Source organism: Salmo trutta, unplaced genomic scaffold (genome assembly GCF_901001165.1).
Source record: "Salmo trutta unplaced genomic scaffold, fSalTru1.1, whole genome shotgun sequence".
NCBI classification, from domain to species: Eukaryota; Metazoa; Chordata; class Actinopteri; order Salmoniformes; family Salmonidae; genus Salmo; species Salmo trutta.
Window position 1 is genome coordinate 295,596 of NW_021822680.1, and position 17,888 is coordinate 313,483.

At 42.6% G+C, this 17,888-nt stretch overlaps 1 protein-coding gene across 6 annotated transcripts in view; it reads left to right on the top strand.

The window, feature by feature from the left end:
* Positions 1–17,888, top strand: part of LOC115183236 (sex comb on midleg-like protein 2) — a 76,310-nt gene that overhangs the window by 8,216 nt on the left and 50,206 nt on the right. For 3 of the 6 annotated variants that reach the window (XM_029744585.1, XM_029744581.1, XM_029744582.1), the window contains exons 2-5: positions 2,109–2,224; positions 2,632–2,685; positions 2,895–2,965; positions 3,176–3,410. In XM_029744585.1, coding sequence (XP_029600445.1) covers positions 2,203–2,224; positions 2,632–2,685; positions 2,895–2,965; positions 3,176–3,410 — 382 coding nt within the window. In that variant the 5' untranslated portion in view covers positions 2,109–2,202. Of the gene's footprint in view, positions 1–2,108; positions 2,225–2,631; positions 2,686–2,894; positions 2,966–2,997; positions 3,055–3,175; positions 3,411–17,888 lie in introns of those variants that run through there. The other 3 variants (XM_029744584.1, XM_029744583.1, XM_029744586.1) reach the window with 3 other exon arrangements.

The window sequence follows — 17,888 nt, forward strand, 5'->3', positions numbered from 1 at the left end:
GCCTGTTGTCGGGACCGGCCTGCTGTCTATTTTGCAGAGGACGGTTTTCTGGTCCGTGTCTGACGTTTCATACCCAAAGCACCACCATGCGACCGAAGTAGCTCCTCTTTTAGGTACGAGCTCCGTGTCTCCTTGCTCTGTGTCACATTCACTCTCCTCCATGTTTGTTTGTGTTGCAAATTTCCTTCCACACAATATTGCCGTAAAGAGTGTGATTTGCGACACTCTTTAAATAAATGATAGAAAAACGTCTATCGTCACACGATATATATCGTCATATCACCCAGCCCTACCTTATAGGATACATGCTACGGCAAAGATACCTCCTTCTATCTTATACGATACCTCCTACTAAATGTAGGATACATGCTACCTTTTAGGATACATGCTACCTTTTAGGATACATGCTACCTTTTAGGATACATGCTACCTTTTAGGATACCTGTTACTACAGAGATACCTGCTACCTTGTAGGATACATCCTACCTTATAGTATACCTGCTTCCTTATAGGAGTACTGCAACCTTATAGAATACATGCTACTGAAGATCTACTTGCTACCTTATAGGATACCTGCTACCTTACATTTTGTCACATACACATATTTAGCAGATGTTATTGCATGTGTAGCGAAACGCTTGTGTTCCTAGCTCCAACAGTGCAGTAGTATCTAAAAAGTCACAACAATACACACACATCTCAAAGTAAAATAATGAAGAAATATATAAATATCAGGATGAGCAATGTCAGTGGCATTGACTATAATACAGTATATACACATGACATTTGTAAAACAGTATGTAAACATCTTTAAAGTGCCCAGTGATTCCATGTCTATGTACATAGGGCAGCAGCCTCTAAGGTGCAGGGTTGAGTAACTGGGTGGAGGCCGGCTAGTGACAGTGACTAAGTTCAGGGCAGGGTACTGGGTGGAGGCCGGCTAGTGATGACTATTTAACAGTCTGATGGCCTTGAGATAGAAGCTGTTTTTCAGTCTCTCTGTCCCAGCTTTGATGCACCTGTACTGACCTCGCCTTCTGTATGATAGAGGGGTGAACAGGTCGTGGCTCGGGTGGTTGTTGTCCTTGATGATCTTTTTGGCCTTCCTGTGACATCGGGTGGTGTAGGTGTCCTGGAGGGCAGGTAGTGTGCCCCCAGTGATGCGTTGGGCAGCCCGCACCACCATTTGGAGAGCCCTGCGGTTGTGTGCGGTGCAGTTGCCGTACCAGGTGGTGATACAGCCCGTCAGGATGCTCTCGATGGTGCATCTGCAAAAGTTAATGAGGGTCTTAGGGGCCATGCTGCATTTCTTCAGCTTCCTTCACCACACTGTCTGTTTGGTTGTGTACGATGAGGACCTGGAAGCTTTTCACCTCCACTGTGGTCCCTCGGCTGTCTCCTGAAATCCACAATCGGCTCTTTCGTTTTGTTGAGGGAGAGGTTATTTTCCTGGCAACACTCCGCCAGGGCCCTCAACACCACCTACTTGCTACCTTTATAGGATATCTGCTGCTACAGACAACGTCTACCTTACTGGATACCTGCTGCGACAGAGGATACCTGCTGCTACAGATGATACCTGCTGCGACAGAGGATACCTGCTGCTAAAGATTATACCTGCTGCGACAGAGGATACCTGCTGCTAAAGATTATACCTGCTGCTACAGAGGATACCTGCTGCTAAAGATTATACCTGCTGCTAAAGATTATACCTGCTGCTAAAGATTATACCTGCTGCGACAGAGGATACCTGCTGCTAAAGATTATACCTGCTGCTACAGAGGATACCTGCTGCTAAAGATTATACCTGCTGCGACAGAGGATACCTGCTGCTAAAGATTATACCTGCTGCTACAGAGGATACCTGCTGCTACAGAGGATACCTGCTGCTAAAGATTATACCTGCTGCTACAGAGGATACCTGCTGCTACAGAGGATACCTGCTGCTACAGAGGATACCTGCTGCTACAGAGGATACCTGCTGCTACAGAGGATACCTGCTGCTACAGAGGATACCTGCTGCTACAGAGGATACCTGCTGCTACAGAGGATACGTCCTTGATATTTTATAGCCTTCTACCTTATACAATCAGTCTTTTCTGTTCCAGATCAGTACTACAGGGCCATAGTTGCACACTGGGTGGACCACCTGCCTGTCATTCCCATTGCCTTGTAGAATAACCACATTACCCAGGATCCATCATGGGCAGGACTTCAGTCAAAGGTAAGGAAACATGAGCATGTACACTGCAGCCTATTTAGTATGCCATTATATTTCTCATTTCAATATTCTATCGGCGGGTACGCAAATGGATGGAATTCTAGTGTACCTCATTTTCCAGCAGTCTTACTGGTCCGACATGAGTAGTGTTTATAACGCAAGATGGAGTAGAGCCTTCTTTCGTCAGACAGCATTTATTTTGGGAGATTGCAAAATATAACCTTTTAATTCAAGACAGGAGTGACATTGTTTTAAGTGATAATAAAACATGTTTATTTAGTAGTAATTACTAGTAATTACCACTTGGAGGGCCGTTCAAGTGGATTTTCTAAGTCATATGTGGTAAATACCATCTTTCCACCTGGTTATAAACACAGGCGTGGTCAGTGTTGATGTGTTTGTGTTTTCAGATCAGAAGGAGAAAGCAGGAAGTCTCCTTCCTCCAGGTCCCACTCCTGCTAAAGGTAACTTTAGACTCCTAGGAGAGAGAACCCCTAGCTTTTACTATTTTAAAAGTTTGAATGTGTTGTTCCTAGGACAACATTTGATCTAACTGCAAAGTAACTTCGATTTATTAAATTTAATTTTCAGTGTCTATTTTTTTACACCTGTTACATCAATATATACATGTAGGTCTGTCGGGACTACTAACCCTTTCTTGTTTCTGTCTCAGAGTCGTTCAGTTGGGAGGAGTACCTGAAGGAAACATCATCTACCCCGGCTCCACCTAGCTTCTTCAGACAGGTATGTGTCCATCTACCCCGGCTCCCACCTAGCTTCGTCAGACAGGTATGTGTCCATCTACCCTGGCTCCACCTAGCTTCTTCAGACAGGTATGTGTCCATCTACCCCGGTTCCACCTAGCTTCTTCAGATAGTGTGAGTTCAGTGACAGCAGAGAAGGCTAAGTGACAGTACAGTGTCTCTCTGCAGTGAGTTTTCTGTCTCTCTCCAGTCCAGAGTCCCTCCCTCCAATGACTTCAAGGTGGGGATGAAGCTGGAAGTCCATGATCCTCGGAACTCCACCTCGGTGTGCATCGCCACTGTGATGGGCATGACGGGTGTGCGTCTGCGCCTTCGTCTGGATGGCAGTGACAACACCAATGACTTCTGGAGGCTGGTGGACTCCTCAGACATCCAGCCTATAGGAACCTGTGAAAAGAATGGGGACATGCTGCAGCCGCCGCTGGGTACGTTAACCATAACCATAACTCTACCCTAACCCACTGAGTATGTTAACCATAACCCTAACCATAACTCTACCCTAACCCACTGGGTACCCTAACCATAACTCTACCATAACCCACTGGGTACGTTAACCATAACCCTAACCATAACTCTACCCTAACCCACTGGGTACGTTAACCATAACCCTAACCATAACTCTACCCTAGCCCACTGGGTACCCTAACCATAACCCTAACCATAACTCTACCCTAACACACTGGGTACCCTAACCATAACTCTACCCTAACCCACTGGGTACGTTAACCCTAACCATAACTCTATCCTAACCCTAGGGTAGAGTTATGGTTAGGGTTATGGTTAACATACTCAGTGGGTTAGGGTAGAGTTATGGTTAGGGTTATGGTTAACGTATCCTAACCATAACTCTACCATAACCCTAACCATAACTCTACCCTAACCCACTGGGTATGTTAACCTGTCTAGGAATTCGTCCCACCTACGTAACAGCCAGTTGAATCCTGTGGCGCGATTTTCAAAACCTTTGAAATGCTATTACTTCAATTTCTCAAACATATGACTATTTTACAGCTATTTAAAGACAAGACTCTCGTTAATCTAACCACACTGTCCGATTTCAAAAAGGCTTTACAACGAAAGCAAAACATTAGATTATGTCAGCAGAGTACCCAGCCAGAAATAATCAGACACCCATTTTTCAAGCTAGCATATAATGTCACAAAAACCCAGAAGACAGCTAAATGCAGCACTAACCTTTGATGATCTTCATCAGATGACACACCTAGGACATTATGTTATACAATACATGCATGTTTTGTTCAATCAAGTTAATATTTATATCAAAAACCAGCTTTTTACATTAGCATGTGACGTTCAGAACTAGCATACCCCCCGCAAACTTCCGGGGAATTTACTAACAATTTACTAAATTACTCACGATAAACGTTCACAAAAAGCATAACAATTATTTTAAGAATTATAGATACATTACTCCTCTATGCACTCGATATGTCCGATTTTAAAATAGCTTTTCGGATGAAGCACATTTTGCAATATTCTGAGTAGATAGCCCGGCATCACAGGGCTAGCTATTTAGACACCCGGCAAGTTTAGCCTTCACCAAAATCAGATTTACTATTAGAAAAGTTTGATTACCTTTCCTGTTCTTCGTCAGAATGCACTCCCAGGACTTCTACTTCAATAACAAATGTAGGTTTGGTCCAAAATAATCCATAGTTATGTTCCAACAGCGACGTTTTGTTCGTGCGTTCTAGACACTATCCCAATGGTAAATAACGGTCATGCGCACGGCGCATTTCGTGACAAAAGATTTCTAAATATTTCATTACCGTACTTCGAAGCATGTCAACCGCTGTTTAAAATAATTTTTTATGCCATTATTCTCGTAAAAAAGCGATAATATTCCGACCGGGAATCTGCAATTAGGTAAACAGCCTAAAGAAAATACTGCACGGGGTCGAATCGGGCACGCGCCTAATTCCATTGTCCTCTGATAGACCACTTGGCAAAGGCGATTATGTGTTTCAGCCTGAAGCTGCCTCGTCATCGTTCAGGTTTTTCCCGGGCTCTGAGAGCCTATTGGAGCCGTAGGAAGTGTCACGTTACAGCTAAGATCCTGACTCTTCAATAAAGAAGCAAGAACAACAACACCTTGTCAGACAGGCCACTTCCTGCATGAAATCTTCTCATGTTTTTGCCTGCCATAGGAGTTCTGTTATACTCACAGACACCATTCAAACAGTTTTAGAAACTTTAGGGTGTTTTCTATCCAAAGCCAATAATTATATGCATATTCTAGTTACTGGGCAGGAGTCGTAACCAGATTAAATCGGGTACGTTTTTTTATCCGGATGTGAAAATACTGCCCCCTAGCCCAAAGAAGTTAACCATAACCATAACTCTACCCTAACCCACTGGGTACGTTAACCATAACCCTAACCATAACTCTACCCTAACCCACTGGGTACGTTAACCATAACCCTAACCATAACTCTACCCTAACCCACTGAGTATGTTAACCATAACCCTAACCATAACTCTACCCTAACCCACTGGGTACCCTAACCATAACTCTACCCTAACCCACTGGGTACCCTAACCATAACCATAACCATAACCCTAACCATAACCATAACCCTAACCCTAACCATAACTCTACCCTAACCCACTGGGTATGTTAACCATAACCCTAACCATAACTCTACCCTAACCCACTGGGTACGTTAACCATAACCCTAACCATAACTCTACCCTAACCATAACTCTATCCTAACCATAACTCTACCATAACCCTAACCATAACTCTACCCTAACCCACTGGGTACCCTAACCATAACTCTACCATAACCCTAACATAACCATAACTCTACAATGTACCATAACGTTAACCATAACCCTAACCATAACTCTACCCTAACCCACTGGGTACCCTAACCATAACTCTACCCTAACCCACTGGGTACGTTAACCATAACCCTAACCATAACTCTACCCTGACCCACTGGGTACGTCAACCTCTAAAGAATCTAAGCCGTTGGGGGATAGGGTACTAAGCTAACATATGGAATTGTTTTAAGATCGTCATACCATGGATTATTTAGCTATTGGATTTAGAATTTTAGGAGGCTTTTAGGTATAACAATTTTATTTTTAATTATTTGATAAAATGTTGAGTTAAGCATTTACTATTATAGCCCGTAGAAACGCATTCAATATCGCTCGAAAGTTTGGGGTCAGAAAAGCACATTTTTCGTCCATTTTTAAAATAACATCAAATTGATCAGAAATACAGTGTAGACATTAATGTTGTAAATGACTATTGTAGCTGGAAACGGCAGATTTTTAATGGAATATCTACTTAGTCGTACAGAGGCCCATTATCAGCAACCATCACTCCTGTGGTCCAATGGCACGTTGTGTTAGCTAATCCAAGTTTATAATTTTAAAAGGCTAATTGATCATTAGAAAACCCTTTTGCAATTATGTTAGCACAGCTGAAAACTGTTGTTCTGATTAAAGAAGCAATAAAACTGGCCTTTAGTCTAGTTGAGTATCTGGAGCATCAGCATTTGTGGGTTCGATTAAAGGCTTGAAATGGCCAAGAAACAAAGTACTTTCTTCTGAAACTCATCAGTCTATTCTTGTTCTGAGAAATGATGGCCATTCCATGCGAGAAATTGCCAAGAAACTGAAGATCTGGTACAACGCTGTGTACTACTCCCTTCACAGAACAGCGCAAACTGGCTCTAACCAGAATAGAAAGAGGAGTGGGAGGCCCGGGTGCACAACTGAGCAAGAGGACAAGTACATTAGTGTCTAGTTTGAGAAACAGATGCTTCACAAGTCCTCAACTGGCAGCTTCATTAAATAGTACCCGCAAAACGCCAGTCTCAACGTCAACAGTGAAGGGGCGACTCCGGGATGCTGACCTTCTAGGCAGAGTTCCTCTGTCCAATGTCTGTGTTCTTTTGCCCATCTTAATCTTTTCCTTTTTATTGGCCAGTCTGAGAGAGAGCTTTTTCTTTGCCAAATAGGAGTGGCGATATCGTCCACTATTATCCTCAATAATTTTCCATCCAAGTTGTCGGACCCCGTGACTTGTCATTGTTGATAGACAACAACAAAAAAATTTACTTCTTCCACACTCACTTCACGGAATTCAAAATGATAATGCTTGTCTTTCATAATTTGGTCAGGTATACTTGGATGTGTAGTGTCAGTGTTTGTTGCTGGTGTGTCGTGCCTACGTTTGCTGATCTTGCCAATGATAAAATCGTTAAAGTAATTGGTAATATCAGTTGGTTTCGTGATGAATGAGCCATCTGATTCAATCAATGATGGAGCGAAGTTTGCCTTATTTCCCGAAATTTAATTTAAGGTGTTCCAAAGCTTTTTACTTTCATTCTTTGTTTCATAGTGTAATTTCTTCTTCTTTTTTTTAATTCAGTTTAGTCACATGATTTTCTCAATTTGCAATACATTTGCCAGACTTATTTGCCATTCCTTTTGCCTCATCCCTCTCAACCACACAATTTTTCAATTACTCATCAATCCACTGGGATTGAACTGTTCTTAGTCATTTTCTTGTTCAAATATTTTTTATTGAACACATACACAAGAATGGTGTATAGGTATAAAATACAAGTTTACAGTTCTTATCTAAACATAAGAGAACAGACATTAACCAAAAGACCCAGAGTTCTGGGCACAAAACAAATATTACAAAACAAGACATACAAAACAAGGACAGCTAGAAAAAAAAAAAAAAAAGGTTGCTGTAGCCCCCCCACTTATACCCCACTTTATCCCCCCTTATTCCACCCTATCCCCCTCCCAACTGCTCGGGTGGCGGGGCCAGCACACGCTGCCCAAAGGTAGATTACCGTATGACAATTGAGAGTGCGTTAGGTGCAAATTCACAGCGCCGCCTGGTCCAAGTAAGAGAGGAAAGGCTGCCAGATTTGATCAAATGTTGATAATTTATTGTTCAAAATATATCTAATTCTTTCTAAGTGTACAGTGTTTGCCAATTCGCTGAGCCATAATTTGGTAGAGGGCGCTTCCCTCTTTTTCCAAAACAACAAGATTAATTTTTTTGCCGAAATGAGACTGTAAGAGATGAGTTGTTTTTGGGAGTTGGTTAATCCGTTTAGGGAATCGGACACTCCCAGGATTATCAGAAGCGGGTCTGGGTCTATTGAAGTCTCCAGAACTTCAGAGAGGACCCCAAAAATTCCACACCAATACCCATACAAGTTAGAGCATAGGGCAAAGCAGTGGAGTAGTGTACCCTGCTCAGCCTGACATTTATCACACATAGGGGATGTCCCAGGAAATATCCTATGCAGTTTGGTTTTGGAATAGTGTAATCTGTGTAATACCTTGAATTGTATGAGACGATGTCTGGAGTTAATGGAGCAGGTGTGGATATACACCAAGCTATCTTCCCAGTCTGCCACCGAAATGTCAGTCCCTAGTTCTTCCTCCCATTTTGCCTTAATGGCATCAGTAGAGGGTGCGCTAACAGATTGAAAAGCATCATATATACGAGATATCAGTTTGTCTGAGGTGGGGCATATTTTTATGCATCCGTCAAACGTGGAAGGTTTAGCATTCCCAAATGTTGGGAGGTATTTTCTAACATAGTCTCTAATCTGTAGGTATCTGAAAAAGTTACTTCTGGGAAGATTATAAGTTTCCCTCAGCGATTCAAAGGAAGCAAAGGTTCCCCCTATATATAAATCCCCTATGGTACTTATCCCCAGCTCTCCCCACCGCTCAAAGGTGTTATCAAGGTTAGAGGGGGCAAAGGAGGGATTCCTGGCAACAGGAAGCATGAATGATATTGGTCTAAGATCAAAGTGGACTTTAATTTGCTTCCAGATTCGGACTGTGCTATGTATAATAGGATTGTTACGGTAAAGTGACATCTCCAGATTGACAGGTGACAAAATCACAGCACCAATAGAGAAGGGGTGGCACTCCTCTCGCTCCATACTAAGCCAGCTGGGTGGCGGGTGTGCGTCATCCAGCAGAAACGTAACAGTGCGGAGGTTAGCGGCCCAGTAGTAAAATATAAAGTTTGGGAGAGACAATCCTCCTTCCATCTTGGATTTACAGAGGTGTTTTTTACCTATCCTGTGTGTTTTATAATCCCAGATGAAAGGATTGATAATAGAGTCCAGTTGTTTATGAAAGGATTTGGGTATGAATATTGGGATGTTCTGGTATAGGTAAAGCAGTTGTGGGAGGAAGACCATTTTAATGGCATTAATTCTTCCGAGCAGAGAAATTGGGAGAGTTCTCCAAAATTGTATGTTTGCCTTAAGTTTTTGCATCAGAGAGGGGAAATTCTCTTTAAATAGTAAGGAGTATTGTTTGGTAACTACAATTCCAAGGTAGGTAAATTTATCTGAAGATAGCTTAAGTGGAAGATGTTCTAGCCAGGAGGTGTTTTGCAACCGAATGGGCATTAATTCACTCTTGTTCCAATTTATTCTGTATCCCGAGAAGGTACCAAACAAATTAATCACCTCCAGAATAGCTGGAATACTATCTTGGGGTTCTGTTACATAGAGGAGAATGTCATCTGCGTATAGGGAAATCTTATTTAGAGTATGTTTAGTATTATAGCCGTGTATTGCTGCATGAGATCTGATCGCTTGAGCGAGAGGTTCAATAATTAGAGCGAAGAGCATAGGCGACAGCGCACAACCCTGCCTTGTCCCTCTGAAGGTTAAATCGGGGCGACAATGATTGGTTAGTGAGTATTCTCGCACAGGGGTTCCTATATAAAAGCTGGATCCACTTTATGAACCCATCTCCAATATTAAATTTCTGTAGGACCTTGAATAGATAGGGCCACTCAACTTGGTCAAAGGCCTTTTCAGCGTCAAGAGATATAACGGCTAGGTCCACGTTAGGTAACCTCTGAGAATACATAATGTTGAATAGGCGCCTGAGATTGAAGAATGAGTTTCTGTTAGGGATAAAGCCGGTCTGGTCTGAATGGACCAATTTGCCAATTAAAGTGCTCAGCCTGTTAGCCAAAGTTTTTGCTAAAATCTTTTGGTCTGTATTAAGGAGGGATATTGGTCTGTGTGACCCTACCTCTTCCGGATCCTTACCCTTCTTATGTATAACTGTAATAAACGCCTCATCCAGAGTGGATGGGAGCACTCCATCCTCGTTGGCATGAACCAACATTTTGTGTAGGTAGGGAGAGAGCATGTTGCTGAATGTTTTGTAGAATTCACTCGGGTATCCATCTGGGCCCGGGGTCTTGCCACTCTTTAGAGTTTTTATTGTTTCTGTAATTTCTTCAAGAGATATTTCGTTATTCAGGAAGTTGGAGTCTTCCTGGTTCAGGGCAGGAAGATTACAGTTCTCCAAAAAGTTTTGCATAATTAAGGGGTTAGGGTCCGCTTTAGATGTATATAAAGTCTCATAAAACTGACGGAATCTGTCATTTATGTCTTTGGGGGAAGAGAGTAATTCCCCAGATGCAGATTTAACTTTGTGAATCATACGGTCACTCACATTCTTACGAAGTTGTCTGGCGAGTAGTTTGTGTGGTTTGTCACCAAACTCAAAATATTTTTGCTTGGCATAGAGAAAAGATTTAGCAATTTTAGCAGAGAGGATCTGATTGTATTTAAATTTTAAAGACATAATTTTTTTATGTTTCTCCCTAGATGGGTGTCTAGCATTCTCCCTATCCAGTAAGTGAATTTGTCCCTCCAGTTCTACCAAGTCTCTTCTGTTTTGCCTACTCCTGGCAGTCTGAAAGGAGATGATACAGCCTCTCAAATAAGCCTTCAGTGTTTCCCACAATAATGCTGGGGAAGTCTCTGTGTTGTCGTTGGTATCAAAGAAAAATGTAATTTGATCTTTAAGATGTTCACAGAATGTTGGTTCAGTGAGGAGCTGAGGATTCAACCTCCAGACCCTCTCGTTTGGTACGATGTCACCCAATCTCAGGGAGAAGGTGAGTGGACTGTGGTCAGAGATTATAATATCATGATACCTCACATTACAGGTATAGGGGAGTAGTTTAGCATCAACCAAAAAGTAATCAATTCGAGTGTAAACATTGTGAACCTGAGAGTAAAAGGAGTATTCCCTACCCGTAGGGTTAGAGATCCTCCATATATCATGAGAGTAAAAGGAGTATTCCCTACCCGTAGGGTTACAGATCCTCCATATATCATGAGAGTAAAAGGAGTATTCCCTACCCGTAGGGTTACAGATCCTCCATATATCATGAGAGTAAAAGGAGTATTCCCTACCCGTAGGGTTACAGATCCTCCATATATCATGAGAGTAGAAGGAGTATTCCCTACCCGTAGGGTTAGAGATCCTCCATATATCATGAGAGTAAAAGGAGTATTCCCTACCCGTAGGGTTAGAGATCCTCCATATATCATGAGAGTAGAAGGAGTATTCCCTACCCGTAGGGTTACAGATCCTCCATATATCATGAGAGTAGAAGGAGTATTCCCTACCCGTAGGGTTACAGATCCTCCATATATCATGAGAGTAGAAGGAGTATTCCCTACCCGTAGGGTTACAGATCCTCCATATATCATGAGAGTAGAAGGAGTATTCCCTACCCGTAGGGTTACAGATCCTCCATATATCATGAGAGTAGAAGGAGTATTCCCTACCCGTAGGGTTAGAGATCCTCCATATATCATGAGAGTAAAAGGAGTATTCCCTACCCGTAGGGTTAGAGATCCTCCATATATCATGAGAGTAGAAGGAGTATTCCCTACCCGTAGGGTTACAGATCCTCCATATATCATGAGAGTAGAAGGAGTATTCCCTACCCGTAGGGTTACAGATCCTCCATATATCATGAGAGTAGAAGGAGTATTCCCTACCCGTAGGGTTAGAGATCCTCCATATATCATGAGAGTAAAAGGAGTATTCCCTACCCGTAGGGTTACAGATCCTCCATATATCATGAGAGTAGAAGGAGTATTCCCTACCCGTAGGGTTAGAGATCCTCCATATATCATGAGAGTAGAAGGAGTATTCCCTACCCGTAGGGTTAGAGATCCTCCATATATCATGAGAGTAGAAGGAGTATTCCCTACCCGTAGGGTTACAGATCCTCCATATATCATGAGAGTAGAAGGAGTATTCCCTACCCGTAGGGTTAGAGATCCTCCATATATCATGAGAGTAGAAGGAGTATTCCCTACCCGTAGGGTTAGAGATCCTCCATATATCATGAGAGTAGAAGGAGTATTCCCTACCCGTAGGGTTACAGATCCTCCATATATCATGAGAGTAAAAGGAGTATTCCCTACCCGTAGGGTTACAGATCCTCCATATATCATGAGAGTAGAAGGAGTATTCCCTACCCGTAGGGTTACAGATCCTCCATATATCATGAGAGTAGAAGGAGTATTCCCTACCCGTAGGGTTACAGATCCTCCATATATCATGAGAGTAAAAGGAGTATTCCCTACCCGTAGGGTTACAGATCCTCCATATATCATGAGAGTAGAAGGAGTATTCCCTACCCGTAGGGTTAGAGATCCTCCATATATCATGAGAGTAAAAGGAGTATTCCCTACCCGTAGGGTTACAGATCCTCCATATATCATGAGAGTAGAAGGAGTATTCCCTACCCGTAGGGTTAGAGATCCTCCATATATCATGAGAGTAAAAGGAGTATTCCCTACCCGTAGGGTTACAGATCCTCCATATATCATGAGAGTAAAAGGAGTATTTCCTACCCGTAGGGTTACAGATCCTCCATATATCATGAGAGTAGAAGGAGTATTCCCTACCCGTAGGGTTACAGATCCTCCATATATCATGAGAGTAGAAGGAGTATTCCCTACCCGTAGGGTTAGAGATCCTCCATATATCATGAGAGTAGAAGGAGTATTCCCTACCCGTAGGGTTACAGATCCTCCATATATCATGAGAGTAAAAGGAGTATTCCCTACCCGTAGGGTTACAGATCCTCCATATATCATGAGAGTAGAAGGAGTATTCCCTACCCGTAGGGTTAGAGATCCTCCATATATCATGAGAGTAAAAGGAGTATTCCCTACCCGTAGGGTTACAGATCCTCCATATATCATGAGAGTAAAAGGAGTATTTCCTACCCGTAGGGTTACAGATCCTCCATATATCATGAGAGTAGAAGGAGTATTCCCTACCCGTAGGGTTACAGATCCTCCATATATCATGAGAGTAGAAGGAGTATTCCCTACCCGTAGGGTTACAGATCCTCCATATATCATGAGAGTAGAAGGAGTATTCCCTACCCGTAGGGTTAGAGATCCTCCATATATCAAATAAGTTCTAATTTTTTATGTAGGTATTCAATAATTCTCTTGAATAGGAGGTAGGGGTTCGCCGGGTAGAGGATCTATCCAAATATTGGTCTAGCACACAGTTGAGGTCCCCTCCAATGACCAGGTTAGTATGGGAGATATCTGGAATCAGGGCAAGGACTCTTTTGAAAAAAGAGGGGTTATCAATGTTTGGCCCATAGATATTTAGTAGAGTTACAGAAGTAGAGTGGATCTCTCCTATTACGATCACATAACGACCCTCTTTGTCCACAATAGTGGTTTTATGTTGAAAGGGAATTCCTTTCCGTACCAGAATCGCTGTGCCTCTCGTTTTGGCAGAGAAGTTAGAGTGATACACTTGCCCCACCCACTTACATTTAAGTCTGTTATGAGAATTGTTTTTCAGATGGGTTTCTTGCAAAAATATAATATCAGACGAGAGTGCTTTCAAGTGGGCTAGGACCTTGCCTCTCTTAATTGGTTCATTTAAACCCTTGACATTCCAGGAAGTGAATGTAAGCCCCGCCCTCCTCTCATTTGTAGTTCCTATGGTGGCCTGCATAGCACGTAAGTTACTAAAAAGGTAAGAAAGCGCACCAAACCATTACGATCAGCATATGTAGCACCTACACCCGAGCAGTATCCAACCCACCCCTCCCCCCCTGCAAGCACCTTTACTCTCCACCCTATTCCCCTACTTTCCCCAACATTTACCCCTCCCATCAACCCACATTTAACAGGCATACACAAAAAGGAGAGAAAAAAACATGAAAATAAAAAAAATAAACACATTGTCTGGCCGATGCCAAAAAAGCACGGCGCGACCTCGAACAAGAGGTAAAACAAAAATAAAATCCCAACTATACGTTCACCTCTCATTATCCTAGAACGTCTACTAACATCTGAACTGAGGAGGCTCCCGCGAATAAAGTGTTCAATTAGCATCTAATAAACCTAAACAGAATAAGTTGCAACTTAAACATATTGTGCACTTAAGCTTCATGTTGGGTCAATCCCTGAGATAAGCAAGATATAGCATCACAAGATTACATTGCTAAGCAATGCCGGTCTAAACATAAACCATCAGCAACCGACATAGACAGCAGTACAATTACATATTGTGGGTTAGGAGATGGGAACAAGGATTTTGATATATTGGACATACCCCCCAATAAAAAAAAAAATAATAATAATAATAATAATTAAAAAAAAGACATTTTTTTCCCTTCTAAATACATTTTTTTAAATTATCTTTTTAATAACTAAAAAAACAATAGTGATATATATATATATATATACACACACCCATAAACATACATACATACATACATACACACACACACGTGCATACCTACCTACACACATCCATGCGCAAGTATATACACACATACGTACACACGTACATACACCTACGCACATACACATACATCCAAAAATATATACTTATAGAAATAAATATTTAAAAAATATATATATACAGATATACACACACACACACACACACATCTACATACACACCCCAGAATAGTAATCTACACTAATTTAAAATATACACATACCTAATACTAAAATGCTAAGAGAAAATAATAATAAAGTACACATAGTAATTATATGTACGCACACCTACACAGACACAAGCACCACGGAGGTCTGGTGGGAATCTAATCGCACACCTACACAGACACAAGCACCACGGAGGGCTGGTGGGAATCTAATCACACACCTACACAGACACAAGCACCACGGAGGGCTGGTGGGAATCTAATCGCACACCTACACAGACACAAGCACCACGGAGGGCTGGTGGGAATCTAATCACACACCTACACAGACACAAGCACCACGGAGGTCTGGTGGGAATCTAATTGTGAGAGCGTGCCAGGCTATGACAAAGGCAGAATAGCACAAAACATCAACTTGCTATCCAGGTGTCTGCCCCTTCCCAGCCATCACCCCCAGACCCCCGCAAGCAATAACTAACTGGTATGGTAATAGGAATAATGTAAGAATTGAAAAATAAATAACGAAACAAAACAAAAATGGGGGAACATAAGTATATCCATCCGAAAGTGTCAATGATCAGACCTGGAAGGCCTCCCAAACAGGCACCACCCCGAACCCAGTCGGAATTAAAGTGAAACTGACGTTAAATGAGAGCTCTAACCGCCCTCCATTGGTCAGCTCAGCGTGTTACATGTTCGGCAGGCCCTGTCGAGACCGTTTAGTACGGTTTCACCCGTTATGGTATAGTATGGGTTCGAGTCCATGAGCAGACCCTAACACACAATGACAAGGCACTCTAACCTGTACGGGGGATTGGCGTATATTCCCGGATAAACTTCTCTGCGTCCAAAACCGAGGAGAGACAAATCTTCTCTCCGGAAGGCGGGGTAATTCTTAGTCTTGCAGGGAAGAGCAAGGCTGAGCGAAGATGGAGTTTGTAGAGTTTGGTCATGACATCTCTGTAACCGGCGCGGTGCTTTGCCACATCTGGCGCATAATCCTCGTAGACACAGAAGGGGTGCCCTTTATGTAACAGGTTTCCCCTCAATCGAGCCTCGCGCAGGATAAGATCCTTGGTCTTGAAACTGTGACAACAGATGATTACTGGGCGAGGACGTTGGCCCGGTCGAGGCACTGGGACAAAGGCGCGATGTGCACGGTCCAGTTGGGGATCTGAAGCCAAAACATCCGATCCCATTGCATCCTTCAATAGCTTGGCGAAGAAGTCGGAGGGGCGGGAGCCCGCCTCTATCCCCTCTGCCAGCCCAACAACGCAAAGGTTGTGACGTCTGGATCGGCCCTCCAGGTCGACCACTTTCACAGAAAGCCTCTGCACACTATCCTGCAATGACGTGCATAGCTTCTCCAACTCGTCGATCCTACCAGCGTTGAATTCAGAGGCTTTCTCAAGGTCCACAATACTCTGGCCCTGCGAGGCGACCGTTCGAATGGTGCTCTCAATTTTAGTGTCCAGTTCAGCAATAGTAGCCTTAAGATCCTCAGCTATAGCAACACGTAGTTCTCCCAGAGCGCGGGTAAGTTCTGTAAGTGTCACGTTGTTACCTGTGCCTTCCGCCATATCTGTCTCGTTGTTTGGCGGGGAGTAGGCTTCCGAAGTGGATTTATTGTCCTTTGGTCGCTTATTACTCGGCATTTTCACATAGAAAGTTACAATATTGTATTAGAAAGAAACGTTTGTTGTAAAAAGTGCTATAAATTAGGTTAGGTTAGATTATTTCGCAAAAAAGTTGCAGGAGCCTCTCACACACAGCCGTTCACTCCAACATGCTAGCTCCGCCCCCCCTTAGTCATTTTCTTAATGGGTGCTTATTAGTAACTGGAATAAGCAATTTCATAAATGTGTCCAGTGCAATGTCTGTTTGCTCCTCATTACACACCACGGACTAACAAATATTCTTTACATAAACAAAATAGGAATCACTACAAAAATAGTTATGTCCTCTTATACACGATATTTGGCCCAGTCTTTTGGAACTTTGGTTTTCCTAGATATGGCTACTATATTGTGATCACTTCATCTGATGGATCTGGGTACTACTTTCAAGCTAATTTCTGCAGCATTAGTAAAGCTGTGATCAATGATTTAATTCCTGTGCTGTTTGTAACTACCCTAGTAGGTTGACTTGAGGTTGCAGGCACTGGATACAGTTTGAAGTTTTCTCCTGAGTGGGCAGCATGATGAAATCCAGTCAATATTTAAATCACCCAAGAAATACTGTATACTTCTCTGTTGATATCACATATATTATCAAGCATTTCACACATATTATCCAGATACTGACTGTTAGCACTTGGTGGTCTATAGCAGCTTCCCACCAGAATGGGCTTTAGGTGAGGCAGATGAACCTGTAGCCATATTACTTCAACACTATTTAACATGAGATCCTCTCTAATCTTTACAGGAATGTGGTTCTGAATATAGACCGCAACACTGCCTCTGTTGGCATTTCTGTCTTTTCTGTAGATGTTATAACCATGTATTGCTACCACTGTATCATCAAAGGTATTATCTAAGTGAGTTTCAGAGATAGTCAGAATATGAATGTCATCTGTTACAAGCAAGTTATAGACTTCATGGACCTTGTTTCTTGGGCTGCATATGTTATTTTTAGCACTTTTCTGGGTTGCTGGATTGTTTTTAATGCTTTACTTGGAAGCTTATCAGAGGTAGACTTTGTCCTGGAGAGAAGTGGCTTCTTTGCTGCCCTTCTTGACACCAGGCCACCCTCCAAAAGTCTTCACCTCACTGTGCGTGCAGATGCACTCACACCTGCCTGCTGCCATTCCTGAGCAAGCTCTACTTATGGTGCCCCGATCCCGCAGCTGAATCAGCTTTAGGATTCAGCTGCGGGCGCCCTGAAGCCTTCTTCACAACAATTGAACCACTCTCCTTGAAGTTCTTGATGATCCGCTAAATGGTTGATTTAGGTGCAATCTTACTGGCAGCAATATCCTTGCCTGTGAAGCCCTTTTTGTGCAACGCAATGATGACGGCACGTGTTTTCTTGCAGTTAACCATGGTTGACAGAGGAAGAACAATGATTCCAAGCACCATCCTCCTTTTGAAGCTTCCAGTCTGTTTATTCAAACTCAATCAGCATG